The sequence below is a fragment of the Manacus candei genome, unplaced genomic scaffold (genome assembly GCF_025592945.1).
Source record: "Manacus candei isolate 608988 ecotype Guabito, Panama unplaced genomic scaffold, ASM2559294v1 h1tg000018l, whole genome shotgun sequence".
In the NCBI taxonomy this organism is placed as follows: Eukaryota; Metazoa; Chordata; class Aves; order Passeriformes; family Pipridae; genus Manacus; species Manacus candei.
This window is the reverse complement of record NW_026138066.1, coordinates 10,760,391-10,784,281: the sequence shown is the minus strand read 5'-3', so window position 1 is coordinate 10,784,281 and position 23,891 is coordinate 10,760,391. Positions and strand designations below refer to the sequence as shown.

General features: G+C 35.9%; 1 protein-coding gene across 3 annotated transcripts in view; it reads right to left on the bottom strand.

Moving 5' to 3' along the window:
• SLC41A2 (solute carrier family 41 member 2) overlaps positions 1-23,891 on the bottom strand; it is a 52,606-nt gene that overhangs the window by 7,538 nt on the left and 21,177 nt on the right. For all 3 annotated transcript variants that reach the window (XM_051784375.1, XM_051784377.1, XM_051784378.1), the window contains 4 exons: positions 20,487-20,634; positions 19,819-19,898; positions 8,939-9,070; positions 7,786-7,934 (listed from right to left, as the gene is read on the bottom strand). In XM_051784375.1, coding sequence (XP_051640335.1) covers positions 7,786-7,934; positions 8,939-9,070; positions 19,819-19,898; positions 20,487-20,634 — 509 coding nt within the window. The remainder of the gene's footprint in view (positions 1-7,785; positions 7,935-8,938; positions 9,071-19,818; positions 19,899-20,486; positions 20,635-23,891) is intronic.

Sequence of the window (23,891 nt, the reverse complement as noted above, 5' to 3'; positions counted from 1 at the left end):
TATCATCCACCCTGTATTTGCATGGCTAGAAACCCACTAACATTTAAGAATTATAGGGCTCAGTCTGTGGAAATGGTTACTTATTTGGCCACATTAGTTCGTGCTGCAAGACAGAGTTAATCATTGTGACTTAAATCTTCAGAAAGATTTTGCTGTTAAGAACACTGCTAAGAGGGGGCAATCAAAGTAATCAACTATTATTTTGGGGGGAAAAAAAAGAAGGACCCTACTATGAGTTTGCTGAATTTTTGAAAGACAGTCTTGAATTTAAAATGATAAGTCACTCACAAAGATCTGACAGATTAAAAAAGAAAGGAGAAAAATCATTAAAAAGACATAACAAGACACAACACTTCACATTTTCTGAGATTTATTTATCAGTGATGGATACTTATGTCAGCAAAATAACGCAGATGGCACAGCAGTATGAATTCTGTGTTCTTCTGCCCTGCACTCTTGCTATGAAGAAGAAAGCCTTCCTACTTCCAACTGAAAACCAGCTGGTTTTCAGGGAAAAAATAAAGGGACCAATATCACAGAAAAGCCTACTAAGACAGTAAAGAATGTTCTGTTTAGCATGAAAGCTGGAGAAAAGTGATAAGAAAAGCCTGAAATAACATGAAGAACATGTTCAAGATGCGAGCTAAAATTACTTAATATACAGAGGAAGAGAACAATTAAGTGTTCATGCTATATTATTATTCCTCTGGGAAAAAAATCACAATCAAAATTGAGGAAAATGAAACTAAAGACATGATCAGATTTAGACTGCATTTCTAAAATGACCCTTTAGTCACATTGTCAAAACAAGTCCTCAGAAGACAGAAGCAGCAGAATACAGCAATAAGAATAAGAGGGAGGAAAAGAGCTAGAGTGAACTCTTTATCAAATACTAATGACGAAGGATCTAAAAATAAGGAATACAAGTATCTGTATTATTTTTTACAACAAAGAACAGCAATAGAGAGTAATTCTCAATATTGAATTTTCTGATTCAAATTATGAATATCAGATTGAAACTGAAACTGAACATGAATGCTTAAATATGAGTGAGCTTCACCATTTAAAGTTCAAATCTTATGACTGCACGACTAGAAATGGGACCATTATACACTACAAAGCAGGGGTTTTTTTCCTTCATTATTTTGCACAAAATTTACTTTCATTCTCTGCATGTCTTTAGATACAATAACAAGATTAGCTAAGGAAAGTTATTTTTGATCTTTTTCATGTAGCATATCTGCATTTTCTCATGGAATGAATTTCTTATGATTTCTGAAATGGGAAAAGAATAAAACTCTATTATTTAAAATAAAGATACACAACTTGTTCCAAACATTCTTACTACTGTCTAAGCTTCCTATAGCCTAATTAATAAGTTGCAGGATGCTATAATATTTTTATTGTTTCATTCATCTGGTATGTCCATATTTTATCAGTGAATGCATGTCAAATTCACAGTGATAAAAGTGTAACATTCAAATGCATAATATTTGTAAAGCAGATTAGAATAATTCACCTTTATACTGGTTTATATATTAGTCGCTGTGATGAATGAATTCCAATACCAAACTGGAAAATTAAAATTTAGGTTATATAATTGCATATGCTTTTCTAGATGAGCATTATCAAGATTCAAGTCTAAGTTTAGTACGTAGAACAAAGACCCCTTAGCAGTTTATTTAGCATGCCTTAGACAGGATACCCTGCCTGTTAGTACTGCTGATTTCACCCTAAATTGTTTCCATATGAAGGTACATTACAAAATAGCTGCATACTGTTACTTTAGGCAGGAAACATAGATGCAAATAAACTGAGGTAACCTCTTCAAATGTAGTTTAAGTCTCCTTTATTCTCAAAATTATATTGACTCAAAATTCATCTATAACATAATTATGAAAAGATCTTGTAATTACTGTATAAGAACTCTTGCCAATCTATGAAAATCAAAGGTAAGTTTATTTATTTGTTTTTTAATTACGAGTAAAAAATCCCAGTTAGGGATCTCTAAAGACTACTGTGTCTTCACTCTGTCACTCTTGCCAGATTTATGGTTTAAGTCTTCCAGTGGTTTTGACCCTTCATTAAGGTAATTTTCAAATTCTATATTACACGTCTCCAATTTTAAATGGCTTTTGATGTCTTCATGTGAAACTAAGTAGTAACTGCAAAGTGCTTGTAACTGATCTACACTGAACTTGCTGAGTTTCCACTGCCTACAGACAGAGATCTGTAGTCAGTGAGCTCTCAGGGTCTACACACGTTTTTCAAAAGCCATTTTTCTCCAGTTTTCTCAGGTAGCATATCTGGTGTGTATCATGTCCAGGGGAAACAAATCACTATTTCCTCCAAACATATAGAGATTTCCTTCAATGTCTGGCTGCAAAGAAACCACTGAACAGTAAGTTTTTTCTTGCTGCTGTTTGTGTTGTAGCTAAGTGGTATTAGCTCCTCTAAAGGTATCCAAGTGCCCAGACAGCACAGCACACATTTATGTAAAACTAAAACCTCATTGAAGTAAAAACTGAAGTTGTTTCTAAGTCAATCTGACTATACTGATGTAACTTTGTGGGAAGCGACTTTCTTTTCTATTCCAGTTTGATTCAAATTTTTCCAATTGCCATCTTGATTTCTTCGTATCTTTGCCAGACACCCTGGTTTGACCAAAATAACTTCCAAATAACCCAGATCAGTAAGTGTTCAGGTATGCTCAGACTGCATTAGCTGTAGCACAACTCAGTAATGTACATAAGCACTTGGAGATCAGCCTTCTGAAGGCAAAAATGATATATCCCTGCTAATGATTCAGTAGGAGCCAGGATTCTACCACAGACAGCAACATGACTGGAAGAGAAGGAGTGGTTGATACCCACATTCACATCTCAGTGAATCTGGCAAGTCTGCTTGTCATACTGCAATGAGAAAGCACTGAATATACAGAGCTGTCCAGATCTGGACTTTAGTTTCCATAATTCATGGTCTCTTTAGCAGTTATATGCTCTATCTTTCGGAAGTAAACTTTCCTGTTAGAAAAAGTAGTATTTAAAGAGTATCAACATTTTGTCTATAAACACAACCTTTCTTATTTCTCTATTATGTACAGAGTATCTCATGAGCTATGTTTCCACATTAAAGAGGCCCATACCATCATTAGAACCCTCACACTAGTGAGAAACCGAAAATATTTTTGATGTGAGCAGGGAGCTGTTATGAGCAGTGCTGAATTCTTGGTTTTCTATTGCCCCAAACAGCCCTGAAGAACTGCAAAAGTGAGTTCACAGCTGTACACATCTGACCTTCCTTGGGTAAGAAGAATTTTGGAATTACTTATTTGCCTGGTAATAGCTCTGGGAATCTCCTATTGTTTGTTTATTCCCTGAATCTTAAACATAACTGTGTGTTCAGATTTGGTTAGTAGGTGTGAAAATTCCTTAGAGGGCGTTTTACTGGCTCAGTGAGAACATGCAGAACAGAGGCTGCCTTTGAATGCTCCGAGCCGTGTGCCAGGACTGACAACTGGCTTGGCAACTCCAGAGCTGCTCTCACTTTCCTGCAGGCTGACAAGACAGAGGATGAAACTTTGCTCAGTGCACAGCCTCATACAGTTAAAAAATACTTGTGCCTTTGTGAGGTATAAGAGGAGGACTGTTCTCCAATTAATATAATCTTTATTGCTCAAATCCCATATTGTAACTGCGTGTAGTGTACTGGTACATGTTTGTCTGTGACTTGTTCTTGTAAAATTTTCAAGGAAAAAGTATTCCTCTTAAATAGAAGCCACTCAACAAATCCAAAACACATTTAAAATCATTATACTGGTTTTCATTAAGGCACATTGGCTTGCCCAGATACTGTATGCTGTATTATGTGAAGTACCCTACATGCTTAGAAGTTATACTTTCCTCATAACATTTTTTATTTGTATTTTCCCCTGGTGCTGCCATTCATAAACACAGAACAGGCTCTTCACTACAGAGTTAATTCAGACCTTTCGAACTCTAGCTTAAAAGTTTTAGCTGAATGCAGATTAATAGAAATATTTGTGCAGTTAAGGTAAAGGGAGTACAGCCTTGGCTTTCAATAGAATCAGTTTATAAATTTAATTTAAGAACACTTCAAGAATATGTATTAATTTAATGAAGAAAAACAACTGTACTATTAGAGTTAGGAACATTAAAATAAAATAAAAAAAAAATAAAATACTTTCTGAGTTTTCTTAAGTGTAGAAACCCCAAACTGTTTCATCCATAGAGAATCAGAAACAATGAAGATCTAACAGTATGGATACTTATACTACTTAAAATATCTTAATTTACTGATTTTTAGAAACAACTGCATATTCAGAGAAACTGTTTTACTACACAGCATATTTTCAGTCAATAATAACTAAATTACACTACTGATAATGTTCATCATGTCATATTAGTTATGTTTTTTCCATAAATATTTCAATTAAATGGCATGCTGTGGAGAAAATATCTACAAATATCTCAGAACAGGTAGGGAGAAGAATTGAAAGGAGCTGGTAGGCACGGGTAGTGAAAAAACAAAAGTCAAACAATGAAAGTATCAGATTTGGATGAAAATGAAGTTAACTCTCTGACTGGACCTCCAGCAATACTGCATAGAACTTTCAATGGAAATTAATTCCATTTTATTACCTTCGAATGCATATTGAAGTTTACAGACAATCTGAAAAAGTCATGCTAAAATGCCAAATAGAATTCATATGTATGTATAATTTTACTGTAGAGATACTGTGGAATAGCATAAACTGAGAGAAGAAGAGAAAAATATAAAAGCAATAATCAATGTCTTTGCATTAACATTTTCTTGATTTTTTCCCATTTATTCTAACATTCCAGTTCTACTTTTGCCATTTATCTAGCCCCTTTCTCTCCATTTTAAACAAACACAGAGCTGGACAGTTAGAGATTATAAACAGATCTTGAAGTCAATTAATGATTTATTTCAGTCCACAGTAAGGTATGTCATTAAATAATTTTACATCTTACAGCAGTCACTTGAATTTTAAAAACAGAAAATCCATTTCATTGCTGCTGTTATTTTTTAATTTAGCATTATTTTTTTAACATAGTGAGAAAGATATAAATAGGAGGTATATTGCCATAATTATTATTCATCTCCCCTTTCTGCCCCCCAGCTCAATATAAGTAAGGAATTGCAAAGGTCAAAGTAGTCATATTAAACTTCCTCAAACACAAGAATGACAATAATTAACTCTTACCTTTGGGAATCACTGTATTCTATTAAATTATCATCTACCACCTCAAACATAAAAGATACAGCTTGTAAGCAGGATTGCAATTTTTGACATCCATTTTCATATGCCTTCCATGCAAAGTGAACATAAATACAAAGCCCAATATATTATAAAACAGGCCTAGAATGCAGATCTCTCACCGATCAAAAGACTGACAATGGAGTTGTTTGTTGTTAATTGAGACAATTAGCTGTGAGGTTTTTCAGTTTTACAGCAGAACTGGAAGAGCTCTCATTGGGAAGACAAAAATATAAAAGAATTCTGGAAAAATGAGATCAGTAGATGTTAGATTATGCCAAAAGAAATGGCAGCTTGAAAACTGTTCTTTACTATATCCAGGTGCATAGATGAAGTCACTGAAAAAGGGAAGAGGAATGAGTACAAATATTGAAGTGTTCTCCCTGAGAAAGGAGAAACTTTAAAGCAACCAATCACAGTATGGAAGCACCTCAGACTGACAGGTAAATCAAATATGTTGAAGATTTAAGAACTAAAGCAAGAATTATCTGTCCAAAATTTTTGAATCTGCTCTAATTAGAGGTATGCAATACTACAATAATCACTACTAGAAAAACACCAGAAAAATTAAAATGGGGAAAGGAATCTATTAAATATTTTCAGAAGGTCTTTAAAACCATGGGGTTTCAAACTGTAAATACGTCAAGACCCGTGAGAAGTTATAGTGTGCAACACTGTTATTCAGTTTCCAAGTAAATACATCTAAAACACCTGTTATGGCTAAAAACTGAAGATAAAGAACAAAAAATCATCTTTAAAAGGGAGCAGGGGAAAAAAAGAAAAAAGCTGTATGTCTGCTTTATAAGTGAAAGATCAATACAATCAAGTGTGGCCTTATGTACTGCAATGGATATGCTTGGCTGCAAAACTGAATATTCTAATCATATAATGAAGTTATGAAAAAGCAACTTTACATGTCTATACATGCTGATGCTAGGTCTGAATTACTGTGTGATCTGAAAGTCCTGTCATAATGTCTTAGACTGGTTTTCAGGTGAGCTTCTGCATTTCTCAAGTTTTACCGTACTCCTTGCTGCTGAAGGAAAGATTTGTGTCCCTAAATATGTTATGATTGCAGTTCTGTGAGCAGGACTAGATTTATGAATTCAGTTTGATTCCCATGTGATATGTCTAAAGTCTAATAATGGCTGAAATCACACTGCATTCAGTACCACTTACCTTCAGCAGAGGCATTAACAGGGACTCTTGCCCCAACCTGTTTTCAAGATTACAGGAACCTATTACCACTGAGAGAGCTTGATTTAGATAAACTTGACTGAAATGGAGCAGAGGATTCAAAAGTTCTCAGAAAGGACAGACAGACAGAACAGCTAGAGTGAAGGAATAGCATCATTTCCTCAGGAAAACACGTTATAAAAGGAGCAATAAGGCTGGAAACCAGGAATATTATGTAAGAGGAAAATGAAAAGTAATACACATCTTTTAGTATGACACTCTCATTTTCAAAGGTTGGAATGTTACCAGTGTTGTTCTACCAAAAAGGTATACAATTCTCATATGAAATGGTAACAGTTTTTGAAACCTGTCCTTATTGAAATAGCAGTATGATAAACACAGAGAGAAATTCAGAACATTAAAAATCATAACTTTATTAAGGATTCACTGCTCATAATATTGTCTGTATTTTAAAACTAAAGTGGTCACGTTTTTAGAAGCAGTAGGTATATTTAAATTATGGATATTTCAACTACACTTTCACTGTGTAATGTGAACAGTCAATTTTTGGTTTTAAGGTGCAATGAAATATTATAGTTAATTCAGCCATGTTATAGCTAAAAACTAGCTGTGGCGTTAATAAAAAGATTTAATTTTGTATTAAAGATTTCTCAAAGTGAAATTATTTCACCTTGAGACATCACTATTTCAAAAGGCATCTTTCAAGAATTGCCCTTGCTGGGTATAAACATACCACCAGGTAAGACCAGCCAAAATAATGTAACAAAGTTTGACAATAAATGCAATTAAAATTTCTTGTATGATGTTCACTGTCAGACTAATTTAAACTTTAATAAATATTAAGAACACACCAAGGAAGCTGTAACATTCTTATCTACTGGACTACGTTAACTAAAACAGTAACATGAACCACTTTAGGAGATTTCTTTGAGAGTTTTCCTCGATATATTCATTATTCATAAATGCTACCATTCTTTCTTTCTATTTCCCCTCTGGTTGATTAAAATGACAGGGAGTTTAGATGCAATGGTTCCAAGAACAATGTGAAAGATGCATGACTGGGAAAAAATGCAGTCAAGTGTCTTCTGGAAAGCACTCATAGTACAGATACACCTGTGCACGCTGCATATATGTGGAGATAATTAGTTACTTCAGAGCTGTGCTGAAAGCCTGTATTAACACATATCTCCTTGTATCTCATTCATGAGATTTTAGATATCAAAAAAGCATGGTTTTCTTCAAGCATTTGATTTTATACAACATTTACAAGTTGTACTTGTTCTTACCTGTAGCAGGGCTGCAAACAAATATACTGCTATAAAGATAGGGGTCAAGGAAGTATGTCCACTCTTCATTAAGTGGATAGTGTACAAGAAAATCAGGTGTCCAGGAATCACCAAAAGAAGCAGAACTTGGGCTGATTTGTTATTTACCTCTACAATAAAAAAAAAATACAAAACTTGGTTAAGGTCTTCAATTACTATAGCAGATTTTTATTCTTTTTAATATAAAAAGAAAATGGTTTTGGAATTCCACAGCATTGACTACGGAACTATGGAACAGCAGGTATTATTTTCCACTAAAAGACTCCTTGAGGAATTTCACAGTGGGGGAAAAAGACAACTCTAGGGTCTATCAGAAAAGGTAAGCAGAGCTCTTCCAGAAGAGGGTGTGAACTGTCTGCCTTCATTCTGTGCTCACGTAATACCATCTACATTTTTGGAGCTGCAGAGACCTCCTAAATCTTTCTAGGAAAGACAATCTTTTGGACTCCATATTCAAGAACAATCTTTAAAGTTTTTTTCTAAAAATACTTTTTAGAAAAGTTTCTTACTTTTTTTTCTAAAAAGTAATCCCCCATTTACCACTTTCAGATCTGTTCCAATTAATTTAATAAATATGAAAGTGTAATACATGGTGTTGACACATCACATTTCACCACAGTTACATCATTAGGAAAGTGGGAAATACAGGGGAGGAATAAGCTGTGAAGCAAGAATCTAGAAAGAAAATGGGAAATTGGAAATGGAAATCAGGGATTTGGCTTAGTAATAACGTTAGTTATAAAGCTCAGTCCTGACAGGAAATTGGTTTGAACTTCTAGGGGTAAATGACAAAAGTTAGGAGCAGATAGACAAGCTTCGGACAGATGAAGGTTGAAATCTTTCTGAGTGGCATCCTGCCTCATCAGCCCTTATCTTCAAACCTTGCCAGGGTTACACCCTGCTCTGTGTTCCTCTCTACTCTTTGCCTCCTCCAGGAATTCCTTGAGATTCTCACAGGCAAACAGCTGCAGAGAAAGGAAACTGCCAAGCCTCTGCTGCCTTTGAACTGCACACAGCCAGTTCAGTCCATTGCCATTCCTGACTGGTGGTACAGCCTAGCACACAGGGGTAAAGAGGAGACAAGAGACAGTAGTTTTAACTGACTAATCCATACCTGTACCATAATATGTTCTGCATGGGTAATAGCAACCCTTGGCTTCTTCTGGCAGCTCTCCAGGAATGCTGTGTAAATGGAGGTAGGTAGAAATTCTGCTAGCTTGAATAGCTACTAGATTACCACCAATACCTGAAACGCAGAAGGGAACAAATGAAAAGTTTTCAACTATTTTTTTCCTCTAGCAGGCAATATTTTTGCAAATTTACCAAATTCCTCTATGTTTACCACAGTAGCCTATGTACAAAAGTCAAAATGAGAAACATCTTTAGAATGTATATTAGCTACAGACAGGCAAACATCGAGCATTAAAACAAGTCAGAAAACTTGGGCTACAGTTTGGTGCATCACTGGATATTTGGAGATCAGCTTTGAATCACTGCAAGTGCAAAAAATTCCAAACCTTCCAAAAGGTTCAATCTTATGCTTTCTCACAGGTGAAACTCCCTTTTATTGCGCCTTTTTGGAAATTCCTCTTGGAACAGCAGAAGTGCTGCACAGTTGTGCCCCTGCTGGATTACCTGGCAGATATAAGTAACGAAAGCAGATGCACTCACTACCACCAGCATAAAAGCAGATTTCACACACAGAATCACAGGACTGGAAATTACTTCAAGAATTAATATATACATTCCCCTTTGACACAGGGCAGGACTAACTAGAGTCTTCTGTCACTCATAATTCAGGTTGAAAGAACAAGATATGTGTCTGAATAGATGATTTTTAAGACAATGGTAGTGATGGAGATTCTGCTTTCTTTTTTATAAGGGGTAACACGCTCAAGTTGCACAAGAAGAGCTTTTGTTGCAATATAAGAAAGAAATTTCTTATAGTTAAAACAGTCATTCACTGGAACAACCACCCCAGGAACATGGTGGAGTCCCTTCATTGGGGGTTTTCAAGATATGACTGGACGGGGAGCTTGATAATCTCATCTAGGCTCCTTTCCCACAAAAGGTTGGACCAGATGACATTTCAAGGTTCCTTCCAATATGGGCTGGTTTATGTGTAATGAATTTTTACTTCGATGAATAGAAAACTAAACCAAGCTTTTATATCTACATTGTAGAATGCAGTGGCAAGAAGCAACAGCATAAAATCCTCTTAGTTATTATATCTGAGTTGTCTACTTGCATATCAAGTACATGCTGTTTCTTTCCCCCCCTTCAGATGCTCTACACAGCAATGGGCTGCTCTGAGAAGAAGCAGAAGTAATGCAGATTTTGACTCTGCTTCAGAAGGAGAAAGGCCCTGTTTATCATAGTTGAATTAATTCGTTTATCTGATGTTTAGGGCTTTGGGTGCAGAACAAATACCTGTGGTGATCAGAAGATACTATTTCCCAAATTCTTTTGGTGGCTATGGAGTGGTTAGCACAGGGATCTAATACTGAGAACTCAAAGAACTTCTGCCTCACCACTGCTTAAAGACAGTAAATGGCTGAACCTAACACGGAAGTAGATCTTTTAAGTAACAAGCTTCAGATACAAATCAGGATATGCATGTTCCCAGTCAGGAGATAGAGGGGCAAGATATGAACTACCAAAAGGTTGTGTCACAGTTTGCAAAGAAAATTAAAATAACAGTAACTTTTTTTTTTTTCAGAAAAAGTAGTAAAATAAGGGATTTATCTAAACAACAAAAGAGGTTTAAACAGATTAAAACCAATCTAAGTAGGGCCCCAAATCTGTTCTTTCATCGAGAACAATTAGAGATTTCTGAGTAATGAGAATAAGATACAGAAAGAGAGACAAAAATAAAATTAAGTACCAATGTACCACATTTGGATGGGGATCAGATAATTTCTGTGACTGAATTATAAAAAAGCTGTTATATAAAACTGCTTCCTAATAGAGCTACAAAGCTGGGGATGGTGCCATATGACTGCAAAATATGAAACAATTTCTGCTAAAGAAGAGAACATAAAGGCAATCTGGGTTATTACAAGCAGGCTAACAACTGCAATAACTGATATATTCAAAACAATATTAAAGAAATAGTAAAATATTCTTCACTATATCTCTTATAACACTACAAAATCAAATAAAAGATGGAAGTAAATAGGCCTGTTTTGAGTTTTGTAGCAATGCAACTGCAAAACACGTTGGCACAAACCCCCTAGATTTTAAGTATTTCCTAGGATGTATGTAACTTCCTCTTGTGACTGATAATTATTTCCTTCAACGAATTCAGACACTCAGAGATATGACAGACGATCTGGACGTTTTTGCCTAGTCAATAACAAATAAAACTTGTTATTCAAATACAAGAATTAAGGAAAACAAAAATTTGACCACTTGAAATGGTGCTTAAAAAAACTGTCTGGACAACAGAGACATGGACAAGTCTGTAAAAGAAGGTGTAAGATTGGTTGTCAGTCCTTTGATGGACATCTATTAATCACAAATCTTTTCATTTTTATAGCCATCATTTAAAGAAAGTATGCTCCAAGCCCTATTGCTCACGTAGCTAACAGGAAATTACTGAAAAGCCTTAAATGCGATTCTAAAACAAATTGGCCAGCCATGGAACACCAGAAAAAGGCAGTGATATCTGCTCTGCAAAGGAAGCTGACATGCCAACCAAAACATCCAGTGTGGAGTGTGATTTCCAGAGTAGCCAATTACAGCTAAGTTGAACATATACAATCTATTTTAGCTAAATGAAAATGCAATATTTGTATGTTAAGCAAAATTATTTTAAATTGCATTTGTCTGAGTCTCAATAATTTAGCATTAGTGGTATCATTTTAACTCATAGAAGACAGGCAGGTGTAGTGAAGTGTAAGCGCTTTTAGAATCCATACATCCACTCTCAACCAGCTGACAATGTACTGTGATGGGCAGCAGCAGTGACACTGTCTTTTAGTTCTGCCTATTCACTACCAATTCTCCTAATTATTTTTAAACCTTTGGGCCAAATTCAGCCACGTCTGACACAAGGATAGAGATGCTAACTACCTCCAAGTATGGTTAAAGAAGCTACCAAAAAAGAAAACAGTGGCTAGGTACATAAAGGGAACGATTCAAACCCATGCCCTCAGTGAGACAAAGGCAGTAATATGAGTTCTACAGTTAAGGGCATAAGTGTGCCAGCTGGTCAGTCAGCACCTAGCTTGGAGCTAGGCATGATGCCTCCTGCTCAGCCAGTAGCTCAGCGACACAGAAAAGGCATGATGATGCTGTGGAAAGCAGAGGGAAAATTGAGAGAATAAAGCTGTGCTTGCATTGAATGAATCACTTTGATATGTACAGAGAGACTCAGTTTGTTTGGTAACAGCAGCTACTGTGCATGTGAAGTTACCATCTCAGCTATACCAGATTAATCAGATCCCTGCAAGAAACAGAACACAGATAAAACCGTGTAGGTTGACAAGATGTCAATACACAAAACTGATAACTTCTCAACATCTTCTGAATGCATAAAATGGTCACGTGCTCAGTAGCTGTTCATATTATTAAAATCTCTGTAGACATATATGGGGACTGTTTCCACGAACACTAATTAATCCAGAAATTTGTTCTCCTATTGCAGTCATCATAATAAATACTAAATTTGCAAAGACTAACTTCATTAGCTTCTTTTCACTCTTGTAAGAACTATAACATGGGAAAACAATTTATTTCAAAAGTAAAATCCAGCAACTGTTACTTCACTCCTCTCAGAACAGCAAATGTGTTTAACTTCAATATGAAAGTGCTACTTTGTCAATAAGTAGAAGAGTCGCTGTCTGCTAAAGTGCGAAGAATGTCACGCTGACTTACAACCTTAAAAGAAAATTGAAAACCTCATCATTTTATAAAGGCAGTTAAGGGCTAAGCAGGAATGTTTCTTCTGAAAATTGTTATCACAGCTCTTTTGTCTAACAAGCACAAAAACCATACTCAAAGCAGAGCCAAACCCATGTCATGTTATTTGCAAACAGGCCTACGGGGATGATTCTATTAATCATCATCTGGAAAAAGGACTTTTTTCTAATAATAGAAGTAACTATGCTATTTGGAAAACCACATTAAAAGTACTTTACATCAATGCATCTTAAAAAATACTTCAAAGTAAATCCATATCTCATAACCCTCAGTACAGGTAAAAGCAACCCAGAAGTTAAGGGAAGCTGGAGGGGTGTTGATGACACAGATAAGTCTGAGATCATTCACTGCTCCCAGTAACACACTGGGCTGTTTTTTACCTCAGAAATTATACTGTATGTTTTGATAAACACTTTTCCAGGGAATACTTGGAGGAGTAATTGATAAACCAGAGGGTTGTACTGCCATTCAGAAAGAACTGGATAGGCTCATGAGTTGGGTCAAGAAAAATCTCATTAAATTCAACAAAAGGAAATGCAAAGTCCTCCATCTGGGTAGGAATAACCCCATGCACCAGGACAGGCTGGAAAGCAGGTCTGCAGAGAAGGATGTGGGGGTACTGAAGAACAAGAAGTTGATCATGACACAGCAATCCACCTTCATGGAAAAGGTCAACAGCATCCTGGGCTGCATTAGGAAAAGCATCTCCAGCATGCCAAAAGAAGTAATGCTTGCCCTGTACTCTGCACTGGTGAGGCCACAACTGCAGTACCATGCCCATTTCTGAGCTGCCCAGTACAAGAAATGGACTGACTGGAGTGAGTCCAACACAGGCTCACAGGAACTGAAGCCTCTTATACATGAGGAGAGGTAGAGACCTGTGACTGTTCAGCTTGCAGAAGGCTCATCAGGAAGACCTTATGAATGTGTATAGATACTTGAGATGAGGGATGAAGGCAAGGGAGCCAGACTCTTCTTGCTAGTACCCACTGACAGGACAAAAGGCAATAAAAAAATCTGAAACACAGAATATTCCATCTGAACACAAAAACCCCTTTTTCGTTTTTTTATGATGAAGGTGGTCAAAGCTGGAACAGGCTGCCCAGAGGGATTGTGGAGTCTCATCTACGGGGATATTCAAAACCCTACTGGACACAGTATTAGACAACCTGCTCTGATGGACCCTGCTCAAGCAGAGCATTGGACTAGATCTCAAAAGTTCTCCAACATAAATACTTCTGTGATTTTACAAAGAAGTAAATAAATCCACGTCTTTCTCCCAATTGTGTTTCAGCAAACATACTCAGCTTTAATGACCAGTGCCATAAATATTCACAAGACTATAAACAGTTGCATGATAGGGTACACAAATAATTGTGTAAGAACAGACAAACCAAATCATTAAGAGTAAAGATTTCTAGAACTCCAGTTCTGTGGAGAGAGATTAATCAGTAACAGAACACCATGTTGTTCCCAAGCACCTATAACGCAGCCTCTGCAATGGGACTAAATCAATTAATATCTACATAAGGAGAGAATTAGGTCAACATAATCCCCAAATTAATTTTTCTTGTAAATCTATCAAGAGAAGGAAGGCAAGAAGATTTTCACTTTTGCACACTCCTGAACACAATCCATAGTTCAAGACAGTCAGTTTTGCCAATTAGTCTTTTTTGAAGTTCATCATTAGCATCATAAAAATGAAACAAAAAGGAAGCAAAAGAATCTCAGTTACAATGGTGACCACAACTCTAAATTTTTGAATAATCATAACTTTCAGAAAATACAAGATGAGTTTTTGCCCTGACTCTAGCATTAACTTCAAAAAATCATGTTTCATGCAAGTGAAATACTTAGATTAGAAATCTACCTTAAATAGCTACCTATTTATGTTGTTTTTTCCTCTATCTTCCATTTTACTTTGTAGCATTTCTTTTAATACTTGGAAATGTTTGGGGGAACATAGATGGAAAATATTAACTTTTCCTATATGGGTGCTTATTAAGATAAGTCTTTAAGACAACATTATATAGGCAAAGTATTACATTTTATGACTGATTGACTCATAAATCAGTTATTTCCTATCCCTAATAAAAAAATTGTTCTTTGACAGTCAAAAAATGAAAATATAACTGGATATAGCTGTTGTGAAAACTAATGATTACTGAGATCTTCTAAAAAATTTACAAGTAAGACTTCCAAGAAAGAGTACACGTCTATAATAGCATCAGATATGCAGGTTTACACATGCATGTTAGGAACTAAAAAGTAGTGAAACTATCACCCAATAATGTGTCAGAAGTAAATGTCAAAAATCAAAGCCCTCCTCCTCATTCACGCCAAAATAAAGACTGAATAGTTCTCGTAAAGCATAGGTGCCTTCTGAGACTAACACATTTTTTCTAATTCAGGATGCAGAAAAACTATTTTGCTGCTCAGCCAAATTGCTCTACTGCCATACAGGTACATTAATGTTTTCCCTTGTAATTTACAGAGACAAACTTTGGATGCTCAACTGTCTGAGACAATTATTATATTCTAATCAAAGCACTACTCTGTTGTGGGAAAACTCAAAGTACAACTACCCTAAAAGAGATTAAAATGCATAGCTATTAAAAAATGCATTTTATTTCTTGAGGAGGAATGGTTTCTGGGTACATTCTTTCCCTATTCTCCAAAACAATTTACAGCAAAATCTCTCCAAAAAACCTGAAAGCCTGTCATTCAATTTACCCTTACATAAGCTTAATTTTCATCTCCTAGACAACTGATACTCATTAAGTTTTGTGTTAAATTTTCTCATATATTTTTCTCATATTCTTTGATCTACATTTCCTTCCTCCAGATAGCAAATAATTTTAAAATACATACACCCAAAGAGCAAGAAATGCTAAAATTGGTTTGTGTTACCCTTAGAGTATTGCTCTGAACCACCTGCAAAAGCAAGTTTCTTGATATAAAGTATTTCCAATTTTCAAGTGGCCATAATTTTTCAGAATTAATTTGCAGAACCTCCATTCTTCAAGATGCATAAAAATAGGGTGAAGTCTACTGATATGTTGGTTATCATGCAGTAACTCATGAAATGCAAACACTTAGAAGATATCTCACAATGTTTTGTCTAAGTACACAATGAAAATTGAGAGGAAAGTGGCTCTATCCAGTAACTGCACTTAGTTCATTTCTGTTGCAATTCAGAAGCATATAATTTTTTAAGGTATTATCTTTTTTCTGTGCCGAAGGAACTCAGTTTCTTGCAAATTGCAATTCCTGAGTCAAATTCAACACATTGTGATGCTGTAAGAGGATCTGCAAGTTTTAACCACCTCATCCATTAGAAAACATAATGATCAACTGGAGTATCTAGGCTGAAGCTCAGTCACTCTTGGGCTTAGCTATTTTATTCAGAACTTCAGTACGTCAAACAGACATCTAAGTATCAAGTAGTTTGTAAGTGCCACAGTGGCTAAAACAATAAAGTGATTGATTTATTTTTAATAAGCAGAGATACAATTTAACCCAGCCAACCATAGAATAAAAAAATAATTATTCATCTCAATAAATGTGTTTGAAAGTGGGAAAATGGAAAAGCGGTTGTGAAATACTTCAGGCCACCAGCAGTAAAATGGACTATAAATGCCTGCCTGCTTATAAAGTATGTTAATATTTTGGGAAAATATTTGTAGTTATTGCTAATAGGGAACCTCTGAGGTTGCTCAAATTCCAGACCAATATTTCTTAAAACTGAAAGATTTAATGGCTCCACACTGTAACACATGATGAAAGTAACTTGTCTCACATCTAAGAATACACAAACCATCTAGACAGGACCTGGCCAAAGGCTGCTTAATGGTGCACACAGCAAGCCTAACAACTGATAACTCTGTAGTACGTACTGTTCAGGTTTTTGAGATATGGAAACTGGCACTGAAATAAATAGTGACACCTTGAAATCCTGGATAAATTTACACTGTCATCAAATTTTGGCTGGACACAATCTCAGTACGATACAATGTTTCTTTCGGGTTTCCCTGTTGGTTTTTTGGGTTTTTTTCAGGTCCTCTATGCCATAGGAGTAACAAACATTAAGAAAAAAAGGAAAAAAACAGGCATCTTATAAGCATTTTGAGGGGAAAACCCTCAGCTCCTGTCACTACTCAGGCTTACAATGACAATTCTAAGGCCAGAAAAGCACCGTTAAAGAAAACTTTCTGCAACAGTAATATTTAAAAAGCCATCTGTTAAGTGACTTAGCACACCTTTTATGTCAGTAAATGAGTGTCAATAGACGTGCTTTTTTGACTGAAAGACTTCCTAAACCCCAGTTTACTACACTGTACTGACCAGCAATATCAAAAGGTGTCAGTAAAATTATGAAACCCAGGAGAGGCTAATCTAACAACAACCAAAAATATCACCTACCTACAATTTCCTTTTCCAGGAGATGTACCATAAACCAGACCCATTCTGCATCCTCTACACAGAACATATTTTCTCTATATTTTCCAATAGAAATGCCTCTATCCTTAGAATTCTGAGTCAAGCATGTCTCCTGGAAAGATTCTTTGTCTCCCTGTCTGCCCCAGCTTTCCCTCTCATCCATCTGCCTAGTTCTTCAAAGATCTTTTGACCTATCAGCTCAACATCCAGGGCTATACAGCTTTTGGCTAGTTCTTTTCCTATAAAGACAGTTCAAAAGAATGTATGTGTGTTGCCTTAATTCTGTCGATAAATTTATGAAAGAAAAGATATGAAAGAAAACAAGAAATAAAGCAGTATATTTACTCTTTCCTCTAGAGGCACGTTAATAGTAAGCTGTCATTCTTAGCAATTAAAATTATTTACTTAAGTCCAGTCATTAGCTAAAAATGACAAAAAGGTAAAATGTAAACAGACAGGCAATCCAATAGGATGCCTAATTCCACCGACAAGAGCAGCCCATAATTGCTGCAGGGTAAAAGACCATCATTACTGCAACATTTGGAAAGTACACGAGGCCTTGAGAAAGGCATGTGTCCACCAGACCTGTATCCATTGTAGGTAACAAGTCTAGAATAAGGGAACCTATAGAGAAAATCCAGAATTATTTTGCTACTGTACTGGAGTAGAAAAAGAAGCCCATGTGGAAAGAGTTGTTGGCTTTTGTTATCAAGTTATGTCATCAGGGAAAGCAGGACCATTGGTAAGAGTACTGGCTTGGGTAGACCTGCCTAAAAAGAAAAACCAATCATCTTAGGAGGTAAATGCAGGGTGTTACTGAAAAAGGACTACTGTAAGAAAAGTAACAGATGTAAAGCAGAAAAATGTCTGCCTTGCCTTTCAGGTACCTGGAAATCAAAATGGAAACATACAGAAGTTAGGTGCAAGCACTTGCAATTTTGATTTAATACAAAGGTAAGGCATAGGCAAGGAAACATAAAGGCTTAAGTGTAAGAATTAATTTACAGTTAGCAAGGAACAAGAGTGGCAACACAGAAATGTTTCATGTTAAAAGCAAGAAGAAAGAAAATAAAGGACCTTAATGAGAAAAAAGAGCAAGCACCATGCTCTACTGAAGACTGAAATACTCAGTCCACAGCCTTCATAAAAATGAAAATACCTGATCACAAACTGATATGTACTAGGGCCTGGGGGTAAGTTAAATTTAGTTCTTAGAGAGCTATATGAACAATTCATGAATTATTAGTGATCATTTTTGCAAATTCATTATCTCGGAGGTTAGAGAATACCTGAGGGCTGTAATGGAGAAAACAGAAAATATATCTTTAAAGGGGATCAAAAAGGATGATACAGAGACCCTGTATATCAGTGAAATTTATGTTCCTACATGAGAACTAGAACAAATTATTAAAAAGACAATTTAGAAGCATCTAGAAGATACGAAAGCTGTAAAACATGAGCTAACATGAATTTGCCAAGAACAGGCTTCTGTCAAAACAATACGATTTCTCCCACTAACTGAACAGCTTGCCTAATGGTTGCAGCAATAGATATATTAACTGTCAGCCACAGTAAAGCTTATCAAAATGTTTAGGTGCTATCCAACATTACATTTCCATTAATAATGTCTGGAAAATTAATTATATCAGGCCAATGTGGTTCAAAACTAAAATTCAGTGACCCTATTAACATCTTGTTATCAAGGTGGAAAACAAGTGACCATAATTCATTTAATTCATAGCTTAGAAAACAGAATGGAACATGCACTAATGGAATTTGCAAGGGCTGGCTTAAGTCAAAACAGTAGTATCTTGGTAACAGGTAAAATGGTTTTAAAATGAACACTACATAAAAGTGCAAACTAATGTAAGAAATCAAATGAAGAAATACAAAAAGAGAAAAGAACAGCTAGGCAGAAATAGAGTGGGAACAGATCTGGTGTTTATAATTATTGTAAACTAAATAGGTATCAACCCTGTCCTACTGTAGTAGGAAAGAAAAGCATTTTCAAACTGCATCAGTATAAGATATCAACTGTTCTCATAAAATTTGCCTTGTTCTTATTGTTAGAAGACAGAACATTTAATTCAAGGACCAAATTTTCACAAATGCATTCTTACACACCTGCAAAGTACCTGCCAGGCATTGGAAACAACACACATTTTTCTTGAAAAATTTATTTACTTGCCTGTAGCATCCTTGTTAGTTCTTATATCTATATACATTACATATCAACAGCAAATTACCCTTTTGAAAATTTGTCCTTGGATATTCAGAAGAAAATCCCTTGAGATAAAATTTTATATACATATTCCACAGCCATAACTGCTTCAATATAATATTTGATAATTTAATATTTGAATATGTTACTTTAATATTTCCACTTTCAGTTTCTTAAGACCTATTTTAAATTTCTACTTCTCACATTCTCTATCATGTTTTAATGGTTGTAGTAAAAATAGGAAGCACTTCTCAGGTGTTCAAATACACAGTTGTTGACATCAAAATCAAAACTTGAAATTAATATACCAGATATTAATTAGCACAAGAGAAATTTACTGTAACAGATGTTTCTCAAACCAAGGTATATCAATTGATGTATAGTAGCAAATAATGTTGTCAGAGTCTTACCATTAATTACTGGGGTATAAACAACAATTCCAACTAAGTTAGGATCAGATACAGTTGTGTCCAGAATAAGGCCACCAATACTGAAAAACAAAGTACAATATTTAGAATAAGGCAAGCAGGACCATTAATTAGTATTTAAAACCTTTTCAGAGCAATCTGTCTTAGAACATCTTCAAGACACAATTTTCATCTCAATTCACCCTTCCCCTGCCCATTACCTCATTCTGAGCCACAGGGTACCATCACTGTAGTTAGTTATTTATTAAAATTGGCTTCTCATATAACAAAGATCACAGAACATCAACCACTCTACTTTTCAGATTCATAACTGTCATTGGATTAAATAATCTGTCAGAGCAGTGCAGAGTCTTGACTGGAAGCTGCAGGAGATGAGTAGTTCACCATTTCCCTCATTTGATAGGGGCACACTTGTCAATCATGGATACAGCAACCCATCACTAGTCCCTGGCTACTGCTGGCTCCCCCAGTCATTCCCACCTGTGGCTTAACTTTGTAACTTCCTCATTTTGGGAAGATTAAAGTTTTATCATACTCTAAATTCTGGAGGCTCCTTAAATGTTTCTTCTAAGTACAAACAGGTGTTAAGATACACAGAGATGCAGGATGACTATTAAGATGCTTCTATGAAGCAAGACAAATAGACTTACCTGCTTATAATCATGGCAGTTATAACAGGCTCCCATCCTGAATGGAGGACAGTTCTGGTAGCTGGGTGTTTGGCAGCTATGACAATCCCCATCGGAGTCAGAACCAAAAAAAAGGCACCAACCAAAGGAGATACATAGGAATATGTCTCTAAAATAATAATAAAGGGAAAAAAGCAAACCTGTTTTACTTTCAAGACATTCCTATACATTTTTCCTAAATTAGAACTCTAAAATAAATTATAATCCACATCATACAATTGAGGAATTTTAATAGTCTTCATCACTCCTGCACCTAAAGTGTCAACTACTGCACTGAACAATGTGTTTAACATCTGCCATCTGTGATCGTTGTCTCCCACCTTCTCAAGGACAGAACTATCTGTACAAAGAAGAAATTCTGAAGAGAATTTTTGTATGATGCTTTATGATAGAAGTGTAATAAGTCTGTGGAATATAAAACATTGCCTTGTAACTCATATTAAAAAAAAAGAAACTGAATATACTGAAAATGCATTTTGTTTATACACAGATTCATAGCATATGGACACCCCCTTCTTTCCAATGCACAGATAATAGGTTTTATACACAAGTCCTTTAAATTGAGTTGGACATAAAATGGATTATGAAACCTACTCCATTGCCGTAATACTGTTGTGTTTTCTTGAAAAGAACAAAAACCACCAGTGGCTCTCAATAGTGAGGGATCTCTTAAGGACAGGGCCCAGACAGAGCTTAAAATATTTTTTAAAAAAACCTTCTGCTGTGATAACATACTAGCACCTTATTGGGATTCTCTGTTATAACACACAAGAGGGAACAATAAATAAATAAACTGGCCACCAATTCTCCCCATGCTGCTGAACAAGGGTAAAAGACTATCATTATAATAAGGTATCTGTTTACAAGTTTTAAACTAGTCAACTGAAATTCACCCTGCCCAGGTTTTTTAAGGCAAAAATGATGAAAAAAATTAAGGCAAGGCAGTTGGTCCCTACCAGGACTTCAAATTCTACTGTCTGTCTATCTAGCTGAATTAAAAACAGAACTATAAAAGCAATTAATAATTTAGAATTATCTTATAGAATCTGTCACAAGTGAGCTATGGGAGACTCCACTTGCAGAACACCTTACTATAGCAGTCTAAAAAGATTAACCTTGAGATGATCTTTTTAAGGAAGGGTAGCTGTCTTTCTCTTCATATTTAATTCACAGAAGTAGCAAATATATTTTACAATACCTGAAGAATGGGAAGAGGAAATAAATGATCTCTCTTTTAGGGCTCCCTTTACTCCATTTTTGACAGATTTAGAGCAGGTAGCTTACATGGTAAAAGGAATCTCACTCAACCTGTCTCTGCTATAGAATTTGTGCTATCCCACAGGAGAAGACAAACACCTAAAAGCACCCAGCTCTTCAGTGAACTTCTGACTGTGACGTTAAACTAAAAAAGGAAGGAGGGAAGAGGAAAAATCAAGGTTCTGATCTTCGTTTACTTTAAGCCCTCATTCCTTTAGTAAACAGTGATATAAATTAATGTTCTAGTTCAGAGAACTCAGATGTTTAATGTTTTAATCCTTGTACAGGGTACATACTGTGACATATTGTTCAGTGCAGTGCCACTGAAAATAACACAGCCTCTGGTAGAAATTAGAGGTAAGCTGGAAATAAACTACTTCAAACCAACTGATAGGAACCTGAAAATAATAATGTGAATCACACAACTTGTCTTCTCAACCCGGATCCAACATGCATGAGAAACAAATGCATATATTTAAACTACATTCTGGGAAAAAAGAGGAAAGCTTTAAACGAAGTCTTCAGGTCATTACTGACAAGTGACAGTCAACAGGGACCTCCAAATTTAATAGACTGGGTGTTCCTATTCCAGTTCCTACTCCTCGTCTTCTGTTGCAGGAAAGGTGTCAGAACACAGCGACGGTCCTGGGGAGCCCTCTAGTGCTTTCCCCCAGCTATTTAACAACGATTCACAGACACGGCTCCGTTTAGGGAGCTGCTAAGAACTGCTAACCTTCTACTATTTAGTCCCTGTGTTTGATAGCTTTGCCATTATTTTTAAAGCACTCCGATGAACCTTTAAGAAATTACATACATGATAGTGACCAAACAAGATGTTTCATTCAGGCCCAGCATAGGTAAAAATGCTACAGTCCTTTCCCCTGCCTCTCCTGGGTATGCCATAAAGCATTGCATCAAAACTAACTCTGTACATGTCTGTGCATAAAACTTGTACACAAATCATTTCCCTCCTTCCAGTCTTGTCTGAAAACATCTAGTCCCATGCAGAGAGCAGCCATAAACTTAAACATTTGTTTCAGACCATTCAAGTAGTTAGGCTAACAAATCATAGGGGACAATAGTTAATTCTGAATACAGGTCAGAAGTGAATCCCACCAGCTTCGTTACTCGCCTATAAACTGAGTTTCCTTATAACATTCCCATTGGGTTTCTTATTCAAGCATTGAGAAAGCAGGGAAACTACAGAAAGAATATACACATATCTGCACTGGAGGAGACCAAAGTTCTCAACTAGTCCAGTATCCTTTGTCTGACTATGGTCAACAGTTCAGGTTATGGAGAGAAGAAAAGAAAGATGACAGGTTTTGAGTACTGCTTCTTTCGGTGTGCCCTGCCAGCTCCTGCTGCTGCTTGCATCAGGGATTTCATCACTCAAGTTTCTGTCTGCATCTGTCCTCTCTGATTAATTTATCTAAAGAGTTTTCTAAAATCACTTTGGTCCTCTTAAGACAGCACAGCAGTAAGTTTCACATCCCACTCCTGTATTATGTAAAAAAAATTTCTTTCTTTAACCTATTGCTTAATCATTTTCTGAATGCCTCTTCCCTGCCACTCACAACTTTATAAACTCTTTATAAACCTCTCCTGGGCAGAAGTTACTCCATACTTTTAGTCCTTCTAACTATTTCATAGTTCAAATACACACATCTTGGAAACAACATATTTCCAAGGGCTTTGTGGCATATTCTTACTTTAGAAAGACTCTCTGTTTCCTAAAAGAAAGAAATACAAAGAAATTGAAAAAAAATACAAAGAGCAGAAGAGGTTCTTTAGCAGTAACTAGATAATTTCATACATCACCAAAAGAGAAGTATTTCCAGAAGACCTTATAGAAAAAAAATTAGGAATAACTGTTAGAAACACACTTGAATGCACTAATCCTTTCCCCTACATGTGTAGGATCTGCTCTTCAACTGCAGTGGCACAGTAAAATTCGAGTGGTCATGACAGCTGTAAAAGTAGCAAAGGATCAGTTCAAACTGGCCCCACTTCTTTTTTTATTCCTCTGAAACACATTAGGCCATCTGTAAGCAGAGGTGCAAATCTCTGGAAATATGTGAAAGGAAGAAAAAAGTCCAGGTTTCTTTC